Below are 21,381 nucleotides of genomic sequence, written 5' to 3'. Positions count from 1 at the left end.
TTGTAATGTAGGGAGCACAAAGTAATGCAATCATCTGCACGTGGTTATTTGCGTTTTCGAATTAAGAACTCTTGCAATTTTAATCTTGGTTATTTTCCATTTATGGTTTAAAATGAGTTAAAAGAGATAGTATTAATTGGGATTTTTTTTATTTGTTCTTGGGATGTGAGTGTTGCTGGCAAAGCCTGCAATAATTACCAATCCCTAATTTCCCTTGTGAAAGTGGTAGTAGACTGTAAATATATCGTGCCTTAGTACATCTAATAACTTATAAATTACTTGCAAATGTAGACAAATGTGGAGTTCAATTTGTGCAACAGCCCACACACACAAACACACAACAAATCTTTTGTTGGTTGAACACCAGAACAGTCTGTGGGAGATTGTCCACAAAAATTAGACAGGATCCTTTACAGGCCTGCACTCTGACCCCAACTATGTACTCAGCACTCATGAATTTCATTAGGCTTGACTGGAGGCTCAAGTGTCTCCTCGCAAGAGCTCACCCTTCTCAGAGCTTTTACATCCACTACAACAGGTTTGTCACCTCCTCGGAAGGATGCCACTTCTGTTGATGTAGCACACTTGCAGTGCAGTGCAATAAGCTCTCAAGAGTGGGAGTTGAATCCAAAAAGGATTTATTTGAAAAGGGTCACTGTGGATTAAATTGGGGAGAACAAGGCAACTGGAAAATGCGATTCGGATAGGTGCTTGGTGGCCGGCACGGACACGATGGGCTGAATGGCCTGTCTCTGTGCTGGATAACTCTATGACTGTATGACTTTATGACTCTAAAATGTATTTGTTTCTATTTTCAGTTTTGCTACAAGAAGCGGGTATACAAGCAAGCCAACATAGACGAGAAGCAAATTTCAAAACTTCATACTAAGGTGAGTGGACTTTTATAACCTCAGCATCTTTGAAAATGGAACATGTATAAGCCAGCGAGGACAACAAAAATGTTTTTTTTTTGCCGGATTTACTGTTCAGTTTCTTATTAAATCCTTAATCTTAAATTATCTGTATCTCACTTCACAAGAAAATTAAGTAAATTACTTTATTACGATAAGAATAAAATTCAAATTCATTGAATAAAAATAACAGTTCTATTCATATTAATATCTTTGCACGTGAGATAAAGTGCACATATCAGCAGACTGGGCAATCTAACAGTCACAATATTTGTTGTCTGTTTATGTAGCAGCTAATCTCATCTCTCAAACATCCCAAACACTTCTCAGGCAGTGAATTACTTGTGGACAAGAGCCACTGCTGATATGTAGGCAACACAACAGACAACAATCCTGTGTGTTCACAGTTACATACATTATCTTGGCGATATTTAAGCTTTTAGTCTTCATGGGTTAGTAGAGAGGTCAATAATCAGGTGCATAGATCGAAAGTAATTGGTGGAAGGATTGGAGGGGAATTGAAGAGAAAGGTTGGTAGAGGCAGAAACCCACTTTGTATTTAAAAAGTACTTGAATTGCTGTAACTAAAGGGCAACGGACCAAGAGCTGGAAAGTGGGATTAAGCTGGACAGCTGTTTGTCGGCTGGCACAGACACGATGGGCCGAATGGGCTCTTCCTCGATTCTGTGTTGTAAATTTCTATGGGGGCAATTTTATGCTCCCGCCGCCCCCCGGGGTGAGTTTGGAGATGGGACAAGCGTATAATCAGGCGGGATGCTGGTGGGGGAGGACCCGCTACCTTCCCGCCTCCACTCAAAATTAAGTCCGGGACTTTAATGCCCAAGTCAGGGCCTCATCCCACTGCCGCTGCCATTAGCTTTTCGGTGGGCGGTTCTGTGGCCGCACGGGAAACACATCAGAGAAAACCATGCGGGCTGCTTACCGGCTCCAGCGGGCGACAGGGAGTGGGGTGGATTGTCCCTCATTAAAAGGCACAGTGCCCGAATGAGTGACCCGGCAATGGTAAGTGAGTGGGGGGGGGCCCGCTGAGAGCCAGTCCCTTTCCCTCGCTACCGACCACCCCTACATCCCCCTCCCCCGCGACCCCCACCACGAAGGCCCCTCCCACCCTGACCTACCTGCTGCTTGGGTCCAGTGCCGTTCTTGGGCCTCGTTTGGGTGCTCCACCGACAGCAGCCACCGCCTCCATGGTAGCGCTGCTTGGTTAATGAGCTTCCGGCCTCCGATTGGCTGGCAGCTCTCAGAGGGCACGACTTAGGTCGCCGGGGTCCTTTCTCCCATGGAAGCCCCGCCGCTGTCCAGTTAAGTGCCTAATTGGCACTTGATTCAGCAGCCCTACCACAGAAGGGACAATGCGGTGCTCTCGGCAGCACTTTTTCTGGACATCAACTCCCCCATCGCCTGGATAAAATCCCAGCCTATGATTCTATGGGCGGTGTACATGTACATCACAGGGCCAGTTTTGACATTTAAATCCCTACTCTCATTGATGGTTTACATCTTGACTTGCAGTTCTTGGTACTCTGGCTGAGCATTGAGGCACTGAAGGTAACCCTCTCTAAACAATTCGGGCTCACAAATTTAAATGCAACAAGGCAGGAACAAATAAGACTGGTGGTCTCAGAGAAAGAATAAGGAGAACAATCCAGGAAAGTGGGACAGCATCACAACACAACTATCAATTACCTCGAATCACTAAAACTGACTGAACTAAACAACAGAATAGATCAAATAATTAACCTTTCCCGCGTGCATTTTTAAGGAAAGTTTCAGTTTACTAACAGCCATGCATTTTTCAGCTATTTGTGTTAAAATATACAGCTATACTGTCGGGAAGGAAATTAAAATAGATGCTAAGAAGTTTTTTTTAACACTTTGCCATAGTTTATTTGTTAAGATATATATATTTAGAGAGGGAGATAGAGAGATAAAGAGAACAGAGAGAGAGAGAATATAAAGAGAGCTACATAGACTGTGCGATAGAGAGAGACAGAAATAAATAATGTCATGTACAACCCAACAGCCATGGTGAATTAATGTCTGAAAGTACATAATTAAATGATTTGCATTTGTAAAGTGTCCGCAGGATTTGAGACAGTGGGTAGGACTCGAGGCACGCAGATTGGCACAAAGATTGTGTTCGAGATGAGCAAGTGCATCAATAGCCATTATCTGTGGATTATTTCCTTGCTGCAATGAAGGTCAAACCTGTCTGATTGCAGGGAATATCTGCCGGTCACCTGAACAGAATACCCATTCAATTAGTGCTCATTTTGCACCACGGCCTGAGGTGAATTTCTAGCCCACAGTATCAGGTTGGGCAGCATCAAGAAGTAATTTGATGACTTAATCCATCATTTGGAAGTTCCCAAACTACAGATAAACAGCTACTCATCGCCTCTGTTATATTATGAACTAATTTAGTGTAGCTAAATAATCCCTAACTCCCTAAGCTAAATTACATATAATAGTTTCAGTTTGACAGGACTGTTGGAAATTGGAGCTGGGTTTCTAGTTTTGATTATATTGTTTATGCTGCTGTGCCCATTTGTTTGAATATCAGGCGTGGGATTTATCCAGCAAGGAAGCTAGCACCACCGAAAATAGGCCTTTCTTAAACTAACTAAATTCAAACAGCATATAACCAGAAATACAAATACAGCGGTTTTCAAACAGGCTGTCACTGCCACCAAGCCAGGCTTCGCCAACTCCGTCCCACCTTAAGGCTACAGTCTAGACACCTTAAAAACCACAGCTTGCATTTGTATTAAGCCTTTATGGAATCATAATGATACAGAAGGAGGCCACTCGGCCTGTCAGGTCCGTGCCGGGTCTCTGCAAGGGCATCTCAGCTAGACCCACTCCCCTGCTTTTTCCCTGTAGCCCTGCAAATATATTTCTGTTATAATTATCCAACTCCCTTTTGAAAGCTGCGATAGAATCTGCTTCCACCACACTCTCAGGCAATGCATGTCACATCCTAACCATACGCTGCAAAAATGTTTTTCCTTAAATCGGTGTCCACTGGTTCTCAACCCTTCGGCCAATGGGAACAGTTTCTCCCTATCTACTCTGTCCAGATTCCTCATGATTTTGAACACCTCTGTCAAATCTTCTCTTAACCTTCTGTTCTCCAAGGAGAACAGCCCCAGCTTCTCCAATCTGTCCACGTTACTGAAGCCACACATCCCTGGAACCATTCTCATAAATCTTTTCTGCACTCTCTCTAAAGTGTGGTGCCCAGAATTGGACACAGTACTCCAGTTGAGGCTGAAACAGTATTTTCTAAAGGTTCACTATAACTTCCTTGATTTTGTACCCTGTATCCCTATTTATAAAGCCCAAGGTGCTGTATGCCTTATTGACCACTTTCTCAACATGCCCTGCCACCTTTAACGATTTGTGCACATATACCCCCAGGTCCCTCTGCTCCTGCAACCCCTTTAGAATTGTATCCTTTACTTTAGATTGCCTCTCCTCATTCTTCCTACAACACAGGCATCTACCCAGCAATGTGGAAAATTGCCCAAGTATGTCTTGTACACAAAAAGTAGGACAAATCCAACCCGACCAATTACTGCCCTATCAGTCTACTCTCGATCATTAACAAAGGGATGGAATGGGTCGTCAACAGTGCTATCAAGTGGCACTTACTCAGCAATAACCTGCTCAGTGGCGCTCAGTTTGGGTTCCATCAGGGCCACTCTGCTCCTGATCTCATTACAGCCTTGGTTCAAACATGGACAAAAGAACTGAACTCCAGAGGTGAGGTGAGAGTGACTGCCCTTGACATCCAGGCAGCATTTGACCGGATATGGCATCAAGGAGCCCTAGCAAAACTGGAGTCAATGGGAATCAGGGGGAAGACTCTCTGCTGGTTGGAGTCATACCTAGCACAATGGAAGATGGTTGTGGTTGTTGGAGGTCAATCATCTCAGTCCCAGGACATCACTGCAGGAGTTCCTCATGGTAGTGTCCTAGGCACAACCATTTTCAGCTGCTTCATCAATGACCTTCCCTCCATCATAAGGTCAGAAGTGGGGATGTTTGCTGATGAATGCACAATGTTCAGTGCCATTCGCAACTCCTCAGATACTGAAGCAGTCTGTGTCCAGATGTAGCAAGACATGGACAACATCCAGGCCTGGGCTGATAAGTGGCAAGTAACATTCATGCCACACAAGTGCCAGGCAATTACCATCTCAAACAAGAGAGAATCTAACCATCTCCCTTTGACTTTCAACGGCAATACCATCGCTGAATCTCCCACTATCAACATCCTAGGGGTTACCATTGACCAGAAACTGAACTGGAGTAGCCATATAAATACCATGGCTACAAGAACAGGTCAGAGGCTAGGAATTCTGGGGCGCATAACTCACCTCCAGACTCCCCAATGCCTGTCCACCATCTACAAGGCACAAGTCAGGAGTGTGATGGAATACTCTCCATTTGCCTGGATGGGCACAGCTCCAAGAAGCTTGACACCATCTAGGACAAAGCAACCTACTTGTTTGGTATCCCATCCACCACCTTCATCATTCACTCCCTTCACCATGATGCACAGTGGCAGCAGTGTGTACCATCTACAAGATGCACTGCAGCAACGCACCAATGCTTCTTCCACAGCACCTTCCAAACTTGCGACCTCTACTACCTAGAAGGACAAGAGCAGCAGATGCATGGCAACACCACCGTCTGCAAGTTCCCCTCCAAGTCACATACCATCCTGACTTGGAATTTTATCGCTGTTGCTTCACTGTCGCTGGGTCAAAATCCTGGAACTCCCTTCCTTACAACACTGTGGGTGCACCTATCCCACATGGACTGCAGCGGTTCAAGAAGGCAGTTAGGGATGGGCAATAAATGCCATCCTAGCCAGTGACACCCACATCTCATTTAAAAAAAACAAAAATGAATCACTTCACAATTCACTGCATTCAATTTCATCTGCCATGTATCTTCCCATTCCACCAGCCTGCCTATGTCCTCTTGAATCCTATCATTAGCCTCTTCTCAGTTCAAAATACTTCCAAGCTTTGTGTCATCAGCAGATTGTGAAATTGTGCCCTGCACACTGTCGTGCTAGGCCCCCACCTGCCAAGAATGAGGCACATTAATTTTGTCATGAACATTGATTTTAAACTGTTACTGGAGTGAAGAAAGTACTTGTTAAACAGACCAGTCGTGCGTGGAAAAGATATTTGCATATTAACGGATGGTGATTGGAAGGACAAAGGGCCATTCCCTGACACATTCAACCCACAGTAGACATTTGATCACCAGACGTTGAAGGTGGGAGACCTCGCATTCCAGGTTGACTGCTAAGATGTCCGAATACACAAACGGACGTGGTGAAACCAGCTAGTCACATGACTAACCTGCTGGGCAACCTGAGTTTTTGGAATTTGTACAAACAGTTTGGAAAAAAATGCAGAATGCTCCTGGACTGAGAAGATCTCTCTCCTGAATGCTCCCATCTCTTTCTCACAAGCCTCTGAATCCACTGAAGACACATGAACCTCGAGAGAAAAGACTCCTACAGCAAACAAAGCTTAAGGAGAATACTGGGCCCCAACGAAAAACAAGACGTATCTACAATCAAGTACTCTACATTGAGTTTGAAGAACCGTAACAACAACTTTTCAGATATTGCCTCAAACCTTTCCACTTAATTTTTCTTTTGCTCTTTTTTGTCTCTATTTGCATGTGTGTATCGCGTATGCATGCTAGCGTGGGCACATTGTGTATCCATAAGAGTCAACCGAATTAGAGTTTAAGTTTAATAAATTTCAACTTTTCTTTAAATCTGAGAAAGCCTGTTTGTGCTTTTTTTTGGCCTTATAATTGGAAAGCGATGAACAAGGATTCACCAAGGGGGAGCTAAAAACACAGTGTGTTTCAAAATTAAACCCTGTTACAGTAAGACCAGGTGAAGGCTGAGAGGGACCCCTCGACCTCTTTCTCACTGGGTCATGAAATCATGAAAAGCGGTGGTCCTGATGCAGTTTCCTGGGGAATCCCACTGTATACCTTCTTCCAGTTCAAAACATAACTTCACCCACTACTCTGTTTCCTGTCACTCAGCCAATTTTGTATCCCTTTTATTTAATCAGCTTTAACTTTGCTGGCAAGCCTGTTATGTGGTACTTTTGGAAGTCCATGTACGTCACATCAACTGCATACCCTCATCAATCCTCCCTGTTACCTCATCAAAACACTCAATCAAGTCAGTTAAACATGATTTTTTCCTTAACAAATCCATGCTGGCTTTCAATAATTAATTCACATTTGTCCAAGTGACTGCTAATTTTGTCTTGGATTATTGTTTCTAAAAGCTTTCCCACCACCAAAGTTAAACTGAATGGACTGTAGATGCTAGGTTTGTCCTTGCACCCTTTTTTGAACAAGCTAACATTTGCAATTCTGCAGTCCTTTAGCACCACCCCTGTAGCTAAGGAGGATTGGAAGATTATGGCCACTGCCTCTGCAATTTCCACCCTTACTTCCCTGTATATTCTTGGATGCATCTGATCTGGTTCTGGTGACTGATCAACTTTAAGTACAGCCAGCCTTTTTAATGCCTCCTCTTTATAAATTTTACCCTAGCCAGTATCTCAGCCACTTCCTCTTTCACTATGATTTGGGCAGCCTCTTCTTCCTTGGTAAAGATGGATGTGAAGTATTCATTTAGTACCTCAGCCATGCCCTCTGCCTCCATGTGTAGTGCGCCTTTTTGGTCCCCGGTCAGCCCCCCATCCTCCTTTTGCTACCCTTTTACCATTTATATGCCTGAGACTTTTGAATTCCCTTTTATGTTAACTGCCAGTCTCCTCTTATCCTCTCTCTCTTTGCTTCTCTTATTTGTTTTTTCACTTCACCTCTGAACTTTCAATATACAGCTTAGTTCTCACTTCCATTATCACCTTGATATCTGTCATACGCACCCTTTTTCAGCTTCATCTTAGTCTCTACCTCTTTTGTCATCGAAGGAGCTCTGGCTTTCATTGTCCTACCTTTCTCCCTCATTGGAATAAACCTTGACTGTACCTGAACCATCTCCTCTTTAAAGGCAGTCCATTGTTCCTTTAATGTAGTAAAACATCCCAAGGTTCTTTACATGAGCGTTATCAAACAAAGTTTTGACACCAAGGCACATAAAACGATATTAGGACAGATGACCAAAAGCTTGATTTAAAGGCATAGGTTTTAAGGAACATCTTAAAGGAGGAAAGAGAGGCAGAGAGGTTTGGGGAGGGAATTCCAGAGCTTAGGGTGGAAGCAGCTGAAGGCACGGTCAGCAACGGTAAGTAAAGTGATTAAAGTAGGGGACACTCAAGAAGCACAATTGCAGGAGCATAGATATCTTGGAGAGTTGGAAAGCTGGAGTAAGTTACAATGATAGGGAGGAGCGAGTTCATGGTGGGATTTGAAAACTTTTCCATAATAATCAATATTATGGGGCATTAGTGAGTGCGTTAACTATAGAACATGTACTCTTCGTGTAGTAGAGCTGGTTAGTTGGTGTTTCAATGCAGCTCTCGATTGCCCCAGGTGTGTGGCCAAGTGACTGTTTAGATGCTTCTGAATGACAAATTGACTTTGTCATTCCTCCATTTGTGACACCACGGCTGAGAAGAATGGAAGCCTTGGATACCTCCTTGTAGCCACAGAAGTGCTTTGTGTCCCTCTGGCTGCAAGGAGTTAAGCAGGGCCACCCGAGGAATTAATTCTTCCGCTGAGAGCTCAACGTAACTTGTGCCTCCCACAACAACACCAATCCATGTTTTAAAAAAAAAACATATGGGCAACTTATGTAGATAACTAAAGGTGTAGAACATGAAAGAAAGGAGATCATACTAGAACTTTATAAATCCTTGGTTAAGCCTCAGCATTGTGGCTAATTGTGGGCACCACACTTCAGGAAAGATGTAAAGGCCTCAAGAAGGTTACAGAGGAGGTTTACCAGGATGTTACCAAGGATGAAGGACTTCAGTTATGAGGAGAGGTCGTAAAAGTTAGGACAGTTCTCTTCGGAATAGAGAAGATTAAGATGTGATCTAATAGAGGTGTTCAAGATGATGAGAGGTTTTGATAGGGTAGATAGAGAAAGGCTGTTGCCTCTGGCAGGTGGGTCAATAACGAGAGGTCATCGATTTGAAATCATTGGCAAAGGATCTAGAAGGGAGATGAGGGGAACATTTTTCTCTCAAAGAGTTATCGGGATCTGGAACGCTCTATCTGGAAGTGGAAGCTGATTCCTTAAATAATTTCAAAAGTGAGCTGAAGAGGTCATTGAGGATGAAGAACTTAAAGCATTACAGACAAAAAGTGGAGGATGTGGGATGAAGCACAACTGGCCTCTTCTGTGCTGTAAGTTTCTATGATTCTGTGAACACAGTGAGATTAGGAATGCTGCTGATGGGGAATAGTGATGGCTCGGGGAGTGAGAGGGTTGAAGGTTTAATAGAGACATTCAAAATCATGAAGGGTTTTGATAGGGTAAAAAAGGGAGAATTTGTTTCCATTGGCAGAAGGATCAGCCACCAGAGGACTGAGCTTTAAGGCAATTAGCAAATGAGCCAGAGATGAGATAAGGAGAAAGTTTTTTAATGCAGCCAGTTGCGATGATCTGGAAGGCACTGCCTGGGTGATGGGAGAAGATTCAGTCGTCACTTTCAAAAAGGAATTGGATAAGGACTTGAAGGGAGAAAATTGTAGGGCTATGGAGAAATAGCAGGATAGTGGGTCTAATTGGATAGCTCTTTCAAAGAGCTGGCACAGGCATGATGGACCTAATGGCCTCTTTCTGTGCTGTAAGATTCTATGTCTATGGAGCTGGGCATCAGTGTATTTAAAACAAGACGCCACAACACATAGCCCCAGGCTGAGAAACTTTAGTGCGTGAACAATGCACGGCTTGAGCTTAAATACGATCACTTACACAGCAGCATTTCTTACAAACAGAAACTTGAGTTCAAGTATCACATTCCTGTTGTTTGCTGAAAGGCGACCAGTTGCAGATCAGCATGTTTGTCGGCAAGTGGCTTGTTCCAACCAAGGAAATCAATACAAAAATGTCCAAAGCAAATCCTATCCTTCCTTTCGCTTCCTTCCTTTCTTTGCAACGAGCTGGACGCGGCTGAGACGCACTGGGAATTGTCCTCCAATATGTGTGCTAATTGCTTCATATCCAAAGCAGCTATTCCTCTGTGACTGTGGTAATAAAAAATGCTTGGCTTGGGTTTTAAACCTTGCTGAGACTGGTGCGTTGGTGATGGTGCCCGAGGCAGTTTTCAAACAATTGCGTTTTGTTTTCTTCAGGCCAACCTTAGAAAATTAATGGATTACGTTCAACATCGGGCACTTGAGAAAATTGCTAAGCTGCTGGATAGAGGTCTGGATCCTAATTATTATGACTCGGAGAGTGGAGGTATGTTGATGAGCAAGATGCCTCATGGGGATATTTTGTTTGATCCTGCTTCTGAGAATGTTCAGAGTTATTAAGATGATTAATCATGTCTGTGAAATCAGCGGACACATATTAACTGTAGATAATGGGACAATACAGGCACAATGTAACCTTGACCAATTTAAACAGTTTCATTAACAACTGACATAATGATGTATTTAAAAGTGGTATCACAATTGCACAGTGCACTGGCGTTTGTGGGCATTGTGTTAATTGATGCCTCTTGTACTGCCTTGTTGATACTGGTTAGGCTACTAAAGCAGCAATGAGTGGAAACTAGATACAAATATGAAGTTCTAAATGAATTGCATCACTTTGTGCCCAGCTTAAGTACAGCACTGGTAACACAAAAGAAAGATTTGCATTTATATAGCACCTTTCATGACTTCACATTGTCCCAAAGCACTTCATGGCCAATGAAGTTCTTTGGAAATGGAGTCACTGCTGTAATGTAGGTAATGTGGCAGCCAATTTATGCACAGCACCATCCCATAAACAGCAATGCGATTAATGGCCAAATCATCTGGTTTAATGATGTTGCTTGAGGGATCCATATTGTCAAGAACACCCCTGTGCTTGCTGACCTACATTGGCTCCTGGTTAAGCAATACCTCAGTTTTAAAATTATCATCTTTGTTTTCAAATCCCTCCATGGCCTCACCACTCCCTATCTCCATACTCTCTTCCAGCCCCACAATCCTCCGAGCTATCTGTGCTCCTCCAATTCTGGCCTCTAGAGCATCCCCAGTTTTAATTACTTTCCATTGCTGGCTGTGCCTTCAGTAGCCGAGGCTTTAAACTTTGGAATTCCCTCCCTAAATCTTGCCACCTCTCTACTGCACTTTCCTCTTTTACGGTGCTTCTTAAAACGTACCTCTTTGACCAAGCTTTTGTTCATCGGCCCCAATATCTTCTTGGTGGCTCAGTGTCAAATTTAGATTTATAATGCTCCCATGAAGCACCTTGGGACTTTTTGTTTAACATTAGAGGCACTATATAAGATGTTGTTTTAATATTCTCCGTTGTGGTTTTCCTAGCCTGTTCAGACTGCATATTGGATAATCGGACCAGTTTCTATCCAGTAATGTTAGTGATATGGGATGGGGGGTTGGTGGATTGGTCAGGAGTTGTGCAATTTTCCATATACACTCACAACAATTCTTTTTAGATGAGCTCTTATTCATCTCTGCAATATTAATGAATCGTTGCTGCACTTTCATGTGATTGGCATTTGAAGTCATTTGTGGGCTGTGATGAATGTGACTACACACCACTGCAAGCAGCGTTAAGTTATGACCGGAGAAAACAAAAGTAAGGCATGACAGTATTGGCATAAGTTATTAATCATTAACAGGAAAACAGCCATCATTGAAAAGTGAAGGCTTAAATTCAAATGAGATATGGACACTGGACATTTCCTGAGATACTTTGCAAATATCATTGCGTTCCTGCCGTAGGCCTCCAGAAAACTTCTTTGTATCCATCTGTAACCAAGCTAAACATTACCAAGAGTGGATCAAATTTGGCATGAAATAAAAATGTTTTAATAAATCTTTGCAATCGTGACAACATTTCAGCACCTTTGCGATCAAAACAGTTTCAATTTCCTTTTTCTCCCACTCTGTCTAGGTGCTACCCCGACATTAACAGCTGAGGTGGAGACAGTCCGCTCAGTGCGGTGCCCCGTTGCTGTGGATGGCTTTGGCGGGCGTCCTCTGGAGGAATGGGGCCTTGATGGCTCCATCCTACTGGGGGTCTGTAGCACTGGTGCTTGAGTATCCCCCGTGTACTCACCTGCGCAAGGTAAAAGGGTCAATGTCGGGGAGGAGGACGAGACGCCGCTTACCCTGGGGATGTCCTGGGAGGAAAGTCCCGCGGGGAAAGTCCCGCGGCAGGTGGCACGAACTCCTCCTCCATCTGTGTGCACGATTGCACCTGCCTGTCTCCCTGAGGGGAAGGAGCACATGGAGGGAGGTCCAGGTTCTTCGTCCCCCTCTTGCTTAGACTCTGCTGCAGGGAGCCCATGGCAACAATGATGGAGTGCAAGCCAGATCGCATATGGCTCGAGTGCTCAACCAGACTCGGCATGGAGCTCGCCAAACTCTTGACTGAGGAAGCCAAACGCTCAAATGCCTGGGACATGGCAGATGTCATGGTTTGCATGAACTCCTCCAATGCACGTGCAAAGCCACGCATAACCTCAGGCGTCTCCGACATATTTTCTACATGGCTTTGCTGCACATCCAGCAGACTTCTCATAGCAACAAACAGAGAATTATAGAAACATATAAAAATAGGAACAGGAGTAGGCCATTCGGCCCTTTGCACCTGCTCTGCCATTCAATACAATCATGGCTGATCATCCAAACTCAGTACCCTGTTCCTGCTTTCTCCCCGTATCCCTTGATCCTTTTAGCCCTAAGAACTATATCTAACTCTTCCTAGAATATATTTAATGATTTGGCCTCAACTGCTTTCTGTGGTAAAGAATTCCACAGGTTCACCACTCTCTGGGTGAAGAAACCCCTCCTCATCTCAGTCCTAAATGGCTTACCCCTTATCCTTAGACTGTGATCCCTGGTCCTGGACTCCCCCGCCATCGGGAACATCCTTCCTGCATCTAGCCTGTCCAGTCCTGTTAGAATTTTGTTGGTTTCTATGAGATCCCCTCTCATTCTTCTAAACTCTAGTGAATACAAGCCTAATCGACCCAATCTCTCTTCATGCGTTAGTCCCGCCATCCCAGGAATCAGTTTGGTGAACCTTCGCTGCACTCCTTCCATAGCAAGAACATCCTTCCTCAGATAAGGAGACCAAAACTGCACACAATACTCAAGGTGTGTCTCACCAAGGCCCTGTATCCCTGCTCCTGTACTCAAATCCTCTTGCTATGAAGGCCAACATGTCATTTGCCTTCTTAACCGCCTGCTGCACAAGGACACCCAGGTCTCGCTGCACCTCCCCCTTTCCCAATCTATTGCCGTTCTGATAATCTGCCTGCCTGTTTTTGCCTCCAAAGTGGATAACCTCACATTTATCCACATTATACTGCATCTGCCATGTACTTGCCCACTCACTCAACCTGTCCAAATCACACTGGAGCTTCTCTGCATCCTCCTGACAGATCACATTCCCACCCAGCTTTGTGTCATCTGCAAAATTGGAGATATTACATTTAATTCCCTCAACTATGTCATTAATATATATTGTGAATAGCTGCGGTCCTAGTATTGATCCCTGCGGTCATTGCCTACCACTTGGAAAATGACCCGTTTATTCCTACTCTTTGGTTCCTGTCTGCCAACCAGTCCTCCATCCATGTCAGTACCTTACCCCCAATCCCATGTGCTTTAATTTTATCTTATGTAAGACCTTATCGAAAGCCTTCTGAAAGTCCAAAAACACCACATCCACTAGTTCTCCCTTATCTATTCTACTAGTTACATCTTCAAAAAATTCCAGTAGATTTGTCAAGCATGATTTCCCTTTCGTAAATCCATGTTGACTTTGTCCGATCCTGTCACTGTTTTCCAAGTGCTCTGCTAGGACACGAGCATTTTTCCCACTACTAATGTCAGGCTAACCGGTCTATAATTCTCTGTTTTCTCTCTACCTCCTTTTTTAAATAGTGGGGTTACATTAGCTACCCTCCAATCTGTTGGAACTGTTCCAGAGTCTATCGAATTTTGAAAAATGACCAACAATGCATCTACTATTTCTAGGGCCACTTCCTTAAGTACTCTGGGATGTAGATTATCAGGCCCTGGGGATCTATCAGCCTTCAATCCCGTCAATTTCCATACAAATACTGAATTCATACATTTCCTCCTTCTCACTGGACCCTATGTTTCCCAACATTTCTGGGAGGTAATTTTTGACCTCCTTTGTGAAGACAGAACTAAAGTATGTATTTAATTGGTCTGCCATTTCTTTGTACCCCATTATAAATTCCCCCGTTTCTGACTGTAAGGGATCCACATTTGTCTTCACTAATCTTTTTCTTTTCACATGTCTATAGAAGCTTTTACAGTCAGTTTTTATGGTCTCTGCAAGCTTACTCTCATTTTCTATTTTCCCCTTCTTAATCAATCCCTTTGTCCTCCTTTGCTGAATTCTAAACTGCTCCCAATCCTCAGGTTTGCAACTTGCTCTGGCCATTTTATATTTCTCTTCCTTGGATCTAATACTATCGCTAATTTCTTTTGTAAGCCACGGTTGAGCCACCCTTCCTGTTTTATTTTTGCACCAGACAGGAATGAACAATTGTTGTAATTCATCCATGCGCTCTTTAAATGCTAGCCATTGCCTATCCCCTGTCAACCCTTTAAGTAACGTTCCTCAATCTATCATAGCCAACTCGTGCCTCATACCTTCATAATTTCCTTTATTTAGATTCAGGACCCTAGTCTCGGAATCAACTCTCTCACTCTCCATCTTAATGAAGAATTCTATTATGTTATGGTCACTCTTCCCCAAGGGACCCCGCACAACAAGATTGTTAACTAATCCTTTCTCATTACACAATACCCAGTCTAGGATGGCCTATTCTCCAGTTGGTTCCTCAACATCTTAGTCCAAAAAAAATCACATACGCACTCCAGGAATTCCTCCTCTACAGTATTATTGCTAATTTGGTTTGTCCAATCTATATGTAGATTAAGGTCACCCATAATTATACTTGTACCCTTATTGCATGCATCTCTCATTTCCTGTTTAATGCCATTCTCTACATTACTACTGCTGTTTGGGTGTCTATATACAACCCCCACCAACGTTTTCTGCCCCTTGGTGTTTCATAGCGCCACCCATACAGATTCCACATCAGGATTCTATGAGCTAATATCCTTCCTCACTATTGTATTGATTTCCTCTTTTACTAACAATGCTACTCGACCTCCTTTCCATTTTTGCCTGTCCTTCCTAAATATTGAATACCCCTGGATGTTCAGTTCCCATCTTTGGTCACACTGCAGCCATGTTTTTTTATTTATTATTCATTCATGGGATGTGGGCGTCGCTGGCCAGGCCAGCATTTATTGCCCACCCCTAATTGCCCTTGAGAAGGTGGTGGTGAGCTGCCTTCTTGAACCGCTGCACTCCATTTGGGGTAGGTACACCCACAGTGCTGTTAGGAAGGGAGTTCCAGGATGTTGACCCAGCGACCGTGAAGGAACAGTGATATAGTTCCAAGTCAGGATGGTGTGTGACTTGGAGGGGAACTTGCAGGTGGTGGTGTTCCCATGTATTTGCTGCCCATGTCCTTCTAGTTGGCAGAGGTTGTGGGTTTGGAAGGTCCTGTCTAAGGAGCCTTGGTGCATTGCTGCAGTGCATCTTGCAGATGGTACACACTGCTGCCACTATGCGTGGGTGGTGGAGGGAATGAATGTTTGTAGATGGGGTGCCAATCAAGCGGGCTGCTTTGTCCTGGATGGTGTCAAGCTTCTTGAGTGTTGTTGGAGCTGCACCCATCCAGGCAAGTGGAGAGTATTTCATCACACTCCTGACTTGTGCCTTGTAGATAGTGGACAGGCTTTGGGGAGTCAGGAGGTGAGTTACTCGCTGCAGGATTCTTAGCCTCTGACCTGCTCTTGTAGCCACGGTATTTATATGGCTACTCCAGTTCAGTTTCTGGTCAATGGTAGCCCCCAGGCTGTTGTTAGTGGGGGATTCAGCGATGGTAATGCTGTTGAATGTCAAGAGGAGATGGTGGGATTCTCTCTTGTTGGAGATGGTTATTGCCTGGCACTTGTGTGGCTCGAATGTTACTTGCCACTTATCAGCCCAAGCCTGGATATTGTCCAGGTCTTGCTGCATTTCTACATGGACTGCTTCAGTATCTGAGGTGTCACGAATGGTGCTGAACATTGTGCAATCATCAGCGAACATCCCCACTTCTGACCTTATGATTGAAGGAAGGTAATTGATGAGGCAGCTGAAGATGGTTGAGCCTAGGACACTACCCTGAGGAACTCCTGCAGTGATGTCCTGGAGCTCAGATGATTGACCTCCAACAACCACGACCATCTTCCTTTGTGCTAGGTATGACTCCAGCCAGCAGAGGTTTATCCCCCTGATTCCCATTGACCTCAGTTTTGCTAGGGCTCCTTGATGCCATACTCGGTCAAATGCTGCCTTGATGTCAAGGGCAGTCACTCTTACCTCACCTCTTGAGTTCAGCTCTTTTGTCCATGTTTGAACCTCGGCTGTAATGAGGTCAGGAGCTGAGTGGCCCTGGCAGAACCCAAACTGAGCGTCACTGAGCAGGTTATTGTTAAGCAAGTGCCGCTTGATGGCACTGTTGATGACACCTTCCATCACTTTACTGATGATTGAGAGTAGGCTGATGGGGCGGTAATTGGCCGGGTAGGACTTGTCCTGCTTTTTGTGTACAGGACATACCTGGACAATTTTCCACATTGCAGGGTAGATGCCAGTGTTGTAGCTGTACTGGAACAGCTTGGCTAAGGGCGCGGCAAGTTCTGAAGCACAGGTCTTCAGTACTATTGCCGGAATATTGTCAGGGCCCATAGCTTTTGCAGTATCCAGTGCCTTCAGTCATTTCTTGATATCACGCGGAGTGAATCGAATTGGCTGAAGTCTGGCATCTGTGATGCTGAGGACTTCAGGAGGAGGCTGAGATGGATCATCAATTCGGCAGTTCTGGCTGAAGATTGTTGCAAAGATTGTTATCTTACGCACTGCTGTGCTGAGCTCCCCGATCATTGAGGATGGGGATATTTGTGGAGCCACCTCCTCCAGTTATTTGTTTAATTGTCCACCACCATTCACCACCAAGCCTGAATGATGAAAGGTCACTGACTTGAAACATTAACTCTGTTTCTCTCACCATAGATGTTGCCTGACCTGCTGAGTATTTCCAGCATTATCTGCTTTTATTTCAGATTTCCAGCATCCACTGTATTTTGCGTTTATATCTTCAATACCATGTCCAGTTTTGGTCACTGAGCCACAAGACAGATACTTAAGCAGTGGAGGCCCGTTGGAGAAGAGTTGATTCCGACAGTCAAAGGTCTGAGTTGCGAGGAAAGCCTAGAGAAACTCAAACTTTTCAGCCTGGTTTGAGGGAATATACGAGATGATATATAGCAGTAAGGAAAAGGAAAATCCAGAAAATCACTTGAAACAGAGAGACTAGGATGAGAGGCACAGGTTCAAACCAGGAAATAGCAAATTTAGGACTGAAGTGCAGAATTACTTCACACAAAGCGTGAACAACATATTGAATGTACTACCAGATAGAATGAAGGCAAAATTCCTGGAATTACTTAAGAACCAGTTTGTTGCCGGGGAGTGGGGGAAACCTTTGAGTCTTTCTGGATGGATGAACTAAGCTGGGCTGAATGGCTTTAATCATCTGTAACTATTTTGCAATACAAGAGAAAAACTTGTTGCAGAAAAGTCTCTGGAGTATTTCATCAGATTAAAGAAACAGGTACTGAAATTTGTCGGATCCCCTCTCGGTCTCACACCGAAACCCCCAAGGATACTATAGTAAACAGCAGGTCCAGTAGCAATTGTTGGGGACATTGAGGTGTACATGCTTTTTGCAGTGTTAACTGCTGTTCCTGGTGATTTACTTACTCACTACAGCTTGATGTCTGTGGGTGGAGGTATGTTCTTTGGAAAGCTCTTAGAGCTTCAAAGTAACATGGGGGTAACATGCATTACATTGATGGACCAGTCATAGAGTCATACAGCACTGAAACAAGCCCTTCAGCCCACCGAGTCTGTGCCAACCATCAACCACCCATTTATACTAATCCTACATTAATCCCATATTCCCTACCACATCCCCACCTTCCCTCAATTCTCCTACCACCTACCTACGCTAGGGGCAATTTACAATGGCCAATTTGCCTATCAACCTGCAAGTCTTTGGCCGTGGGAGGAAACCGGAGCACCTGGTGGAAACCCACGCAGTCACAGGGAGAACTTGCAAACTCTGCACAGGCAGTACCCAGAACCGAACCCAGGTCGCTGGAGCTGTGAGGCTGCGGTGCTAACCACTGCGCCATTGTACCACCCCAAAAGAGGCAAACATTATTCTGTGAGTTAGAAGTCACACACGCACTAAGTGTGCACAAATGTGTATTCATTTTGTGCAGCTCACCTGTAACATCACCCATCTCCACCATTGCCTCAGCTCATCTGTTGTTGAAACCACCTTGCACGCCTTCATTACCTCTAGACTCTACCATTCCTCCTGAGCATCCCTAATTTTCTTCACCCTACTATTGAAGGTCATGTCATCAGCATCTCGGCCCCTAAACACTAGAATTCCCTCCCTAAACCACTCCGCCTCTCAATTTTTCTCTCCACCGGCCTCCCTCTTCCACCCTGCGTAAGCACGATCGCATCCAAAATTCTGCTCTCCGTATCCTAACTCACACCAAACACCATTTACCTATCACTCTTGTGCTTGCTGACCTTCACTAGCTCCCAGTTAAGCAATGCCTCAATTTTAAAATTCTCATCCTTGTTTTCAAATCCCTCCAAGGCCTTGCCCCTCCCTATCTCTGTAACCTCCTCCAGGACTACAACTCTCCCAGATCTCAGCACTGCTCCAATTCTGGCTTCTTGAGCATCCCTGATTTTTTTTACCCCACTATTGAAGCGAGACAAAGGCAGATCTGCGAGGAGACAGGCACCAACGAGCGGGATTTCCAGCAGCTTAAAAGAGGCTACAAGAGGCCAGGGAAAGAGCGAGACCAAGGTGGACCTATGAGGAGACAGGCACCAGCGAGCGGGAGTTCCAGCCGCTTAAAAGAGGCTGCAAGAGGTCAGGGAAAGAGCGAGACCAAGGTGGACCTGCGAGGAGACAGACACCAGCGAGCGGGAGTTCCAGCAGCTTAAAAGAGGCTGCAAGAGGCCAGGGAAAGAGCGAGACCAAGGTGGACCTGTGAGGAGACAGGCACCAGCGAACGGGAGCTCCAGCGGCTTAAAAGAGGCTGCAAGAGGTCAGGGAAAGAGCGAGACCAAGGTGGACCTGCGAGGAGACAGACACCAGCGAGCGGGAGTTCCAGCAGCTTAAAAGAGGCTGCAAGAGGCCAGGGAAAGAGCGAGACCAAGGTGGACCTGTGAGGAGACAGGCACCAGCGAACGGGAGCTCCAGCGGCTTAAAAGAGGCTGCAAGAGGCCAGGGAAAGAGCGAGACCAAGGTGGACCTGTGAGGAGACAGGCACCAGCAAACGGGAGTTCCAGTGGCTTAAAAGAGGCTGCAAGAGGCCAGGGAAAGAGCGAGACCAAGGTGGACCTGCGAGGAGACAGGCACCAGCGAGCAGGAGTTCCAGTAGCTTAAAAGAGGCATACGCTCACACACTCTCACAGGGACAGTGAGAGAGTTCCACGACTGACGTCACAGTTCAGAGAGTGGCACGTTGCAAGGGGAGGCAACTGATTGTTAAGTAGGAACAGGTGGGTATTTCTACCCTTTTTTACTACTTTCAATAACTGAACTAAAAGTAAAGTAAGGAAATTTAGATTGTAGTAGGTAGTGTTTGGAGTAGAATTAGGGCCCTATCGTAATTAGTACTCTAAATTAAAGGGAGTAACTAAGGATCTTAATCTAAGGCTACGTCATGGCAGGAGAGCTCATCCCCGTGGCATGCTCCTCCTGTGCTATGTGGGAAATTAGGGACACTTCCAGTGTCCCTGGCAGCCGTGTGTGCAGGAAGTGTGTCCAGCTGCAGCTACTAGCTGACCGCATTGCTCAGCTGGAGCTGCGGATGGACACACTGTGGAGCGTCTGCGATGCTGAGGACCTTGTGGATGGCACGTTTAGCGAGGTAGTCACACCGCAGGTAATGGTTGCAGAGGCAGAAAAGGGATGGGTGACCACCAGAAGGAGTAGTAGGCGCAGGCAGGTAGTGCAGGAGTCCCCTGTGGCCATCCCCCTCCCAAACCATTATACCGCGTTGGATACTGTTGGGGTGCGGGGTGGGGGATGGCCTCCCAGGGGAAAGCAGCAACAGCTAAGTTCGTGGCACCACGGATGGCTCTGCTGCACAGGAGGGGATGAAAAAGAGTGAGAAAGCCATTATTCAATAAGGGTAGTAGGGATAAACCAGGTAATTACAGGCTAGTGAGTCTAACATCAGTGGTTGGGAAAACATTGGAAAAAATTCTGAAGGACAGGATTAATCGCCACTTGGAGAGGCAGGGATTAATCAGGGATTGTCAGCATGGCTTTGTCAGGGGGAGATCGTGTCGAACTAACTTGATTGAACTTTTCGAGGTAGTGACGAGATGTGTAGATGAGGGTAAAGCAGTTGATGTAGTCTACATGGACTACAGAAAGGCTTTTGATAAGGTCCCGCATGGGAGATTGGTTAAGAAGGTAAGAGCCCATGGGATCCAGGGCAATTTGGATCCAAAATTGGCTTAGTGGCAGGAGGCAGAGGGTAATGGTCGAGGGTTGTTTTTGTGAGTGGAAGCCTGTGACCAGTGGTGTACCACAGGGATCGGTGCTGGGACCCTTGCTGTTTGTAGTGTACATTAATGATTTAGACGTGAATATAGGAGGTATGATCAGTAAGTTCGCAGATGACACACAAATTGGTGTCGTAAATAGTGAGGAGGAAAGCCTTAGATTACAGGATGATATAGATGGGCTGATAAGATGGGCGGAGCTGTGGCAAATGGAATTTAATCCTGAGAAGTGTGAGGTGATGCATTTTGGGAGGACTAACATGACAAGGGAATATGCAATGGATGGTAGGACCCTAGGAATTACAGAGGGTCAGAGGGACCTTGGTGCACTTGTCCATAGATCACTGAAGACAGTAGCACAGGTAGATAAGGTGGTTAGGAAGGCATATGGGATACTTGCCTTTTATTAGCCGAAGCATAGCATATAACAGCAGGGAGGTTATGATGGAGCTATATAAAATGCTAGTTAGGCCACAGCTGGAGTGCTGTGTACAGTTGTGGGAACCACACAATAGGAAGGATGTGATT

The 21,381-nt window shown here is 45.1% G+C and overlaps 1 protein-coding gene across 11 annotated transcripts in view; it reads left to right on the top strand.

The window, feature by feature from the left end:
- Positions 1-21,381, top strand: part of shank2b (SH3 and multiple ankyrin repeat domains 2b) — a 1,108,014-nt gene that overhangs the window by 266,935 nt on the left and 819,698 nt on the right. For all 11 annotated transcript variants that reach the window (XM_068046566.1, XM_068046567.1, XM_068046565.1 and 8 more), the window contains 2 exons: positions 819-890; positions 10,257-10,365. In XM_068046566.1, coding sequence (XP_067902667.1) covers positions 819-890; positions 10,257-10,365 — 181 coding nt within the window. The remainder of the gene's footprint in view (positions 1-818; positions 891-10,256; positions 10,366-21,381) is intronic.

This window comes from Heterodontus francisci, chromosome 14 (genome assembly GCF_036365525.1).
Source record: "Heterodontus francisci isolate sHetFra1 chromosome 14, sHetFra1.hap1, whole genome shotgun sequence".
In the NCBI taxonomy this organism is placed as follows: domain Eukaryota; kingdom Metazoa; phylum Chordata; class Chondrichthyes; order Heterodontiformes; family Heterodontidae; genus Heterodontus; species Heterodontus francisci.
This window is presented reverse-complemented; position numbering and strand designations above follow the sequence as displayed.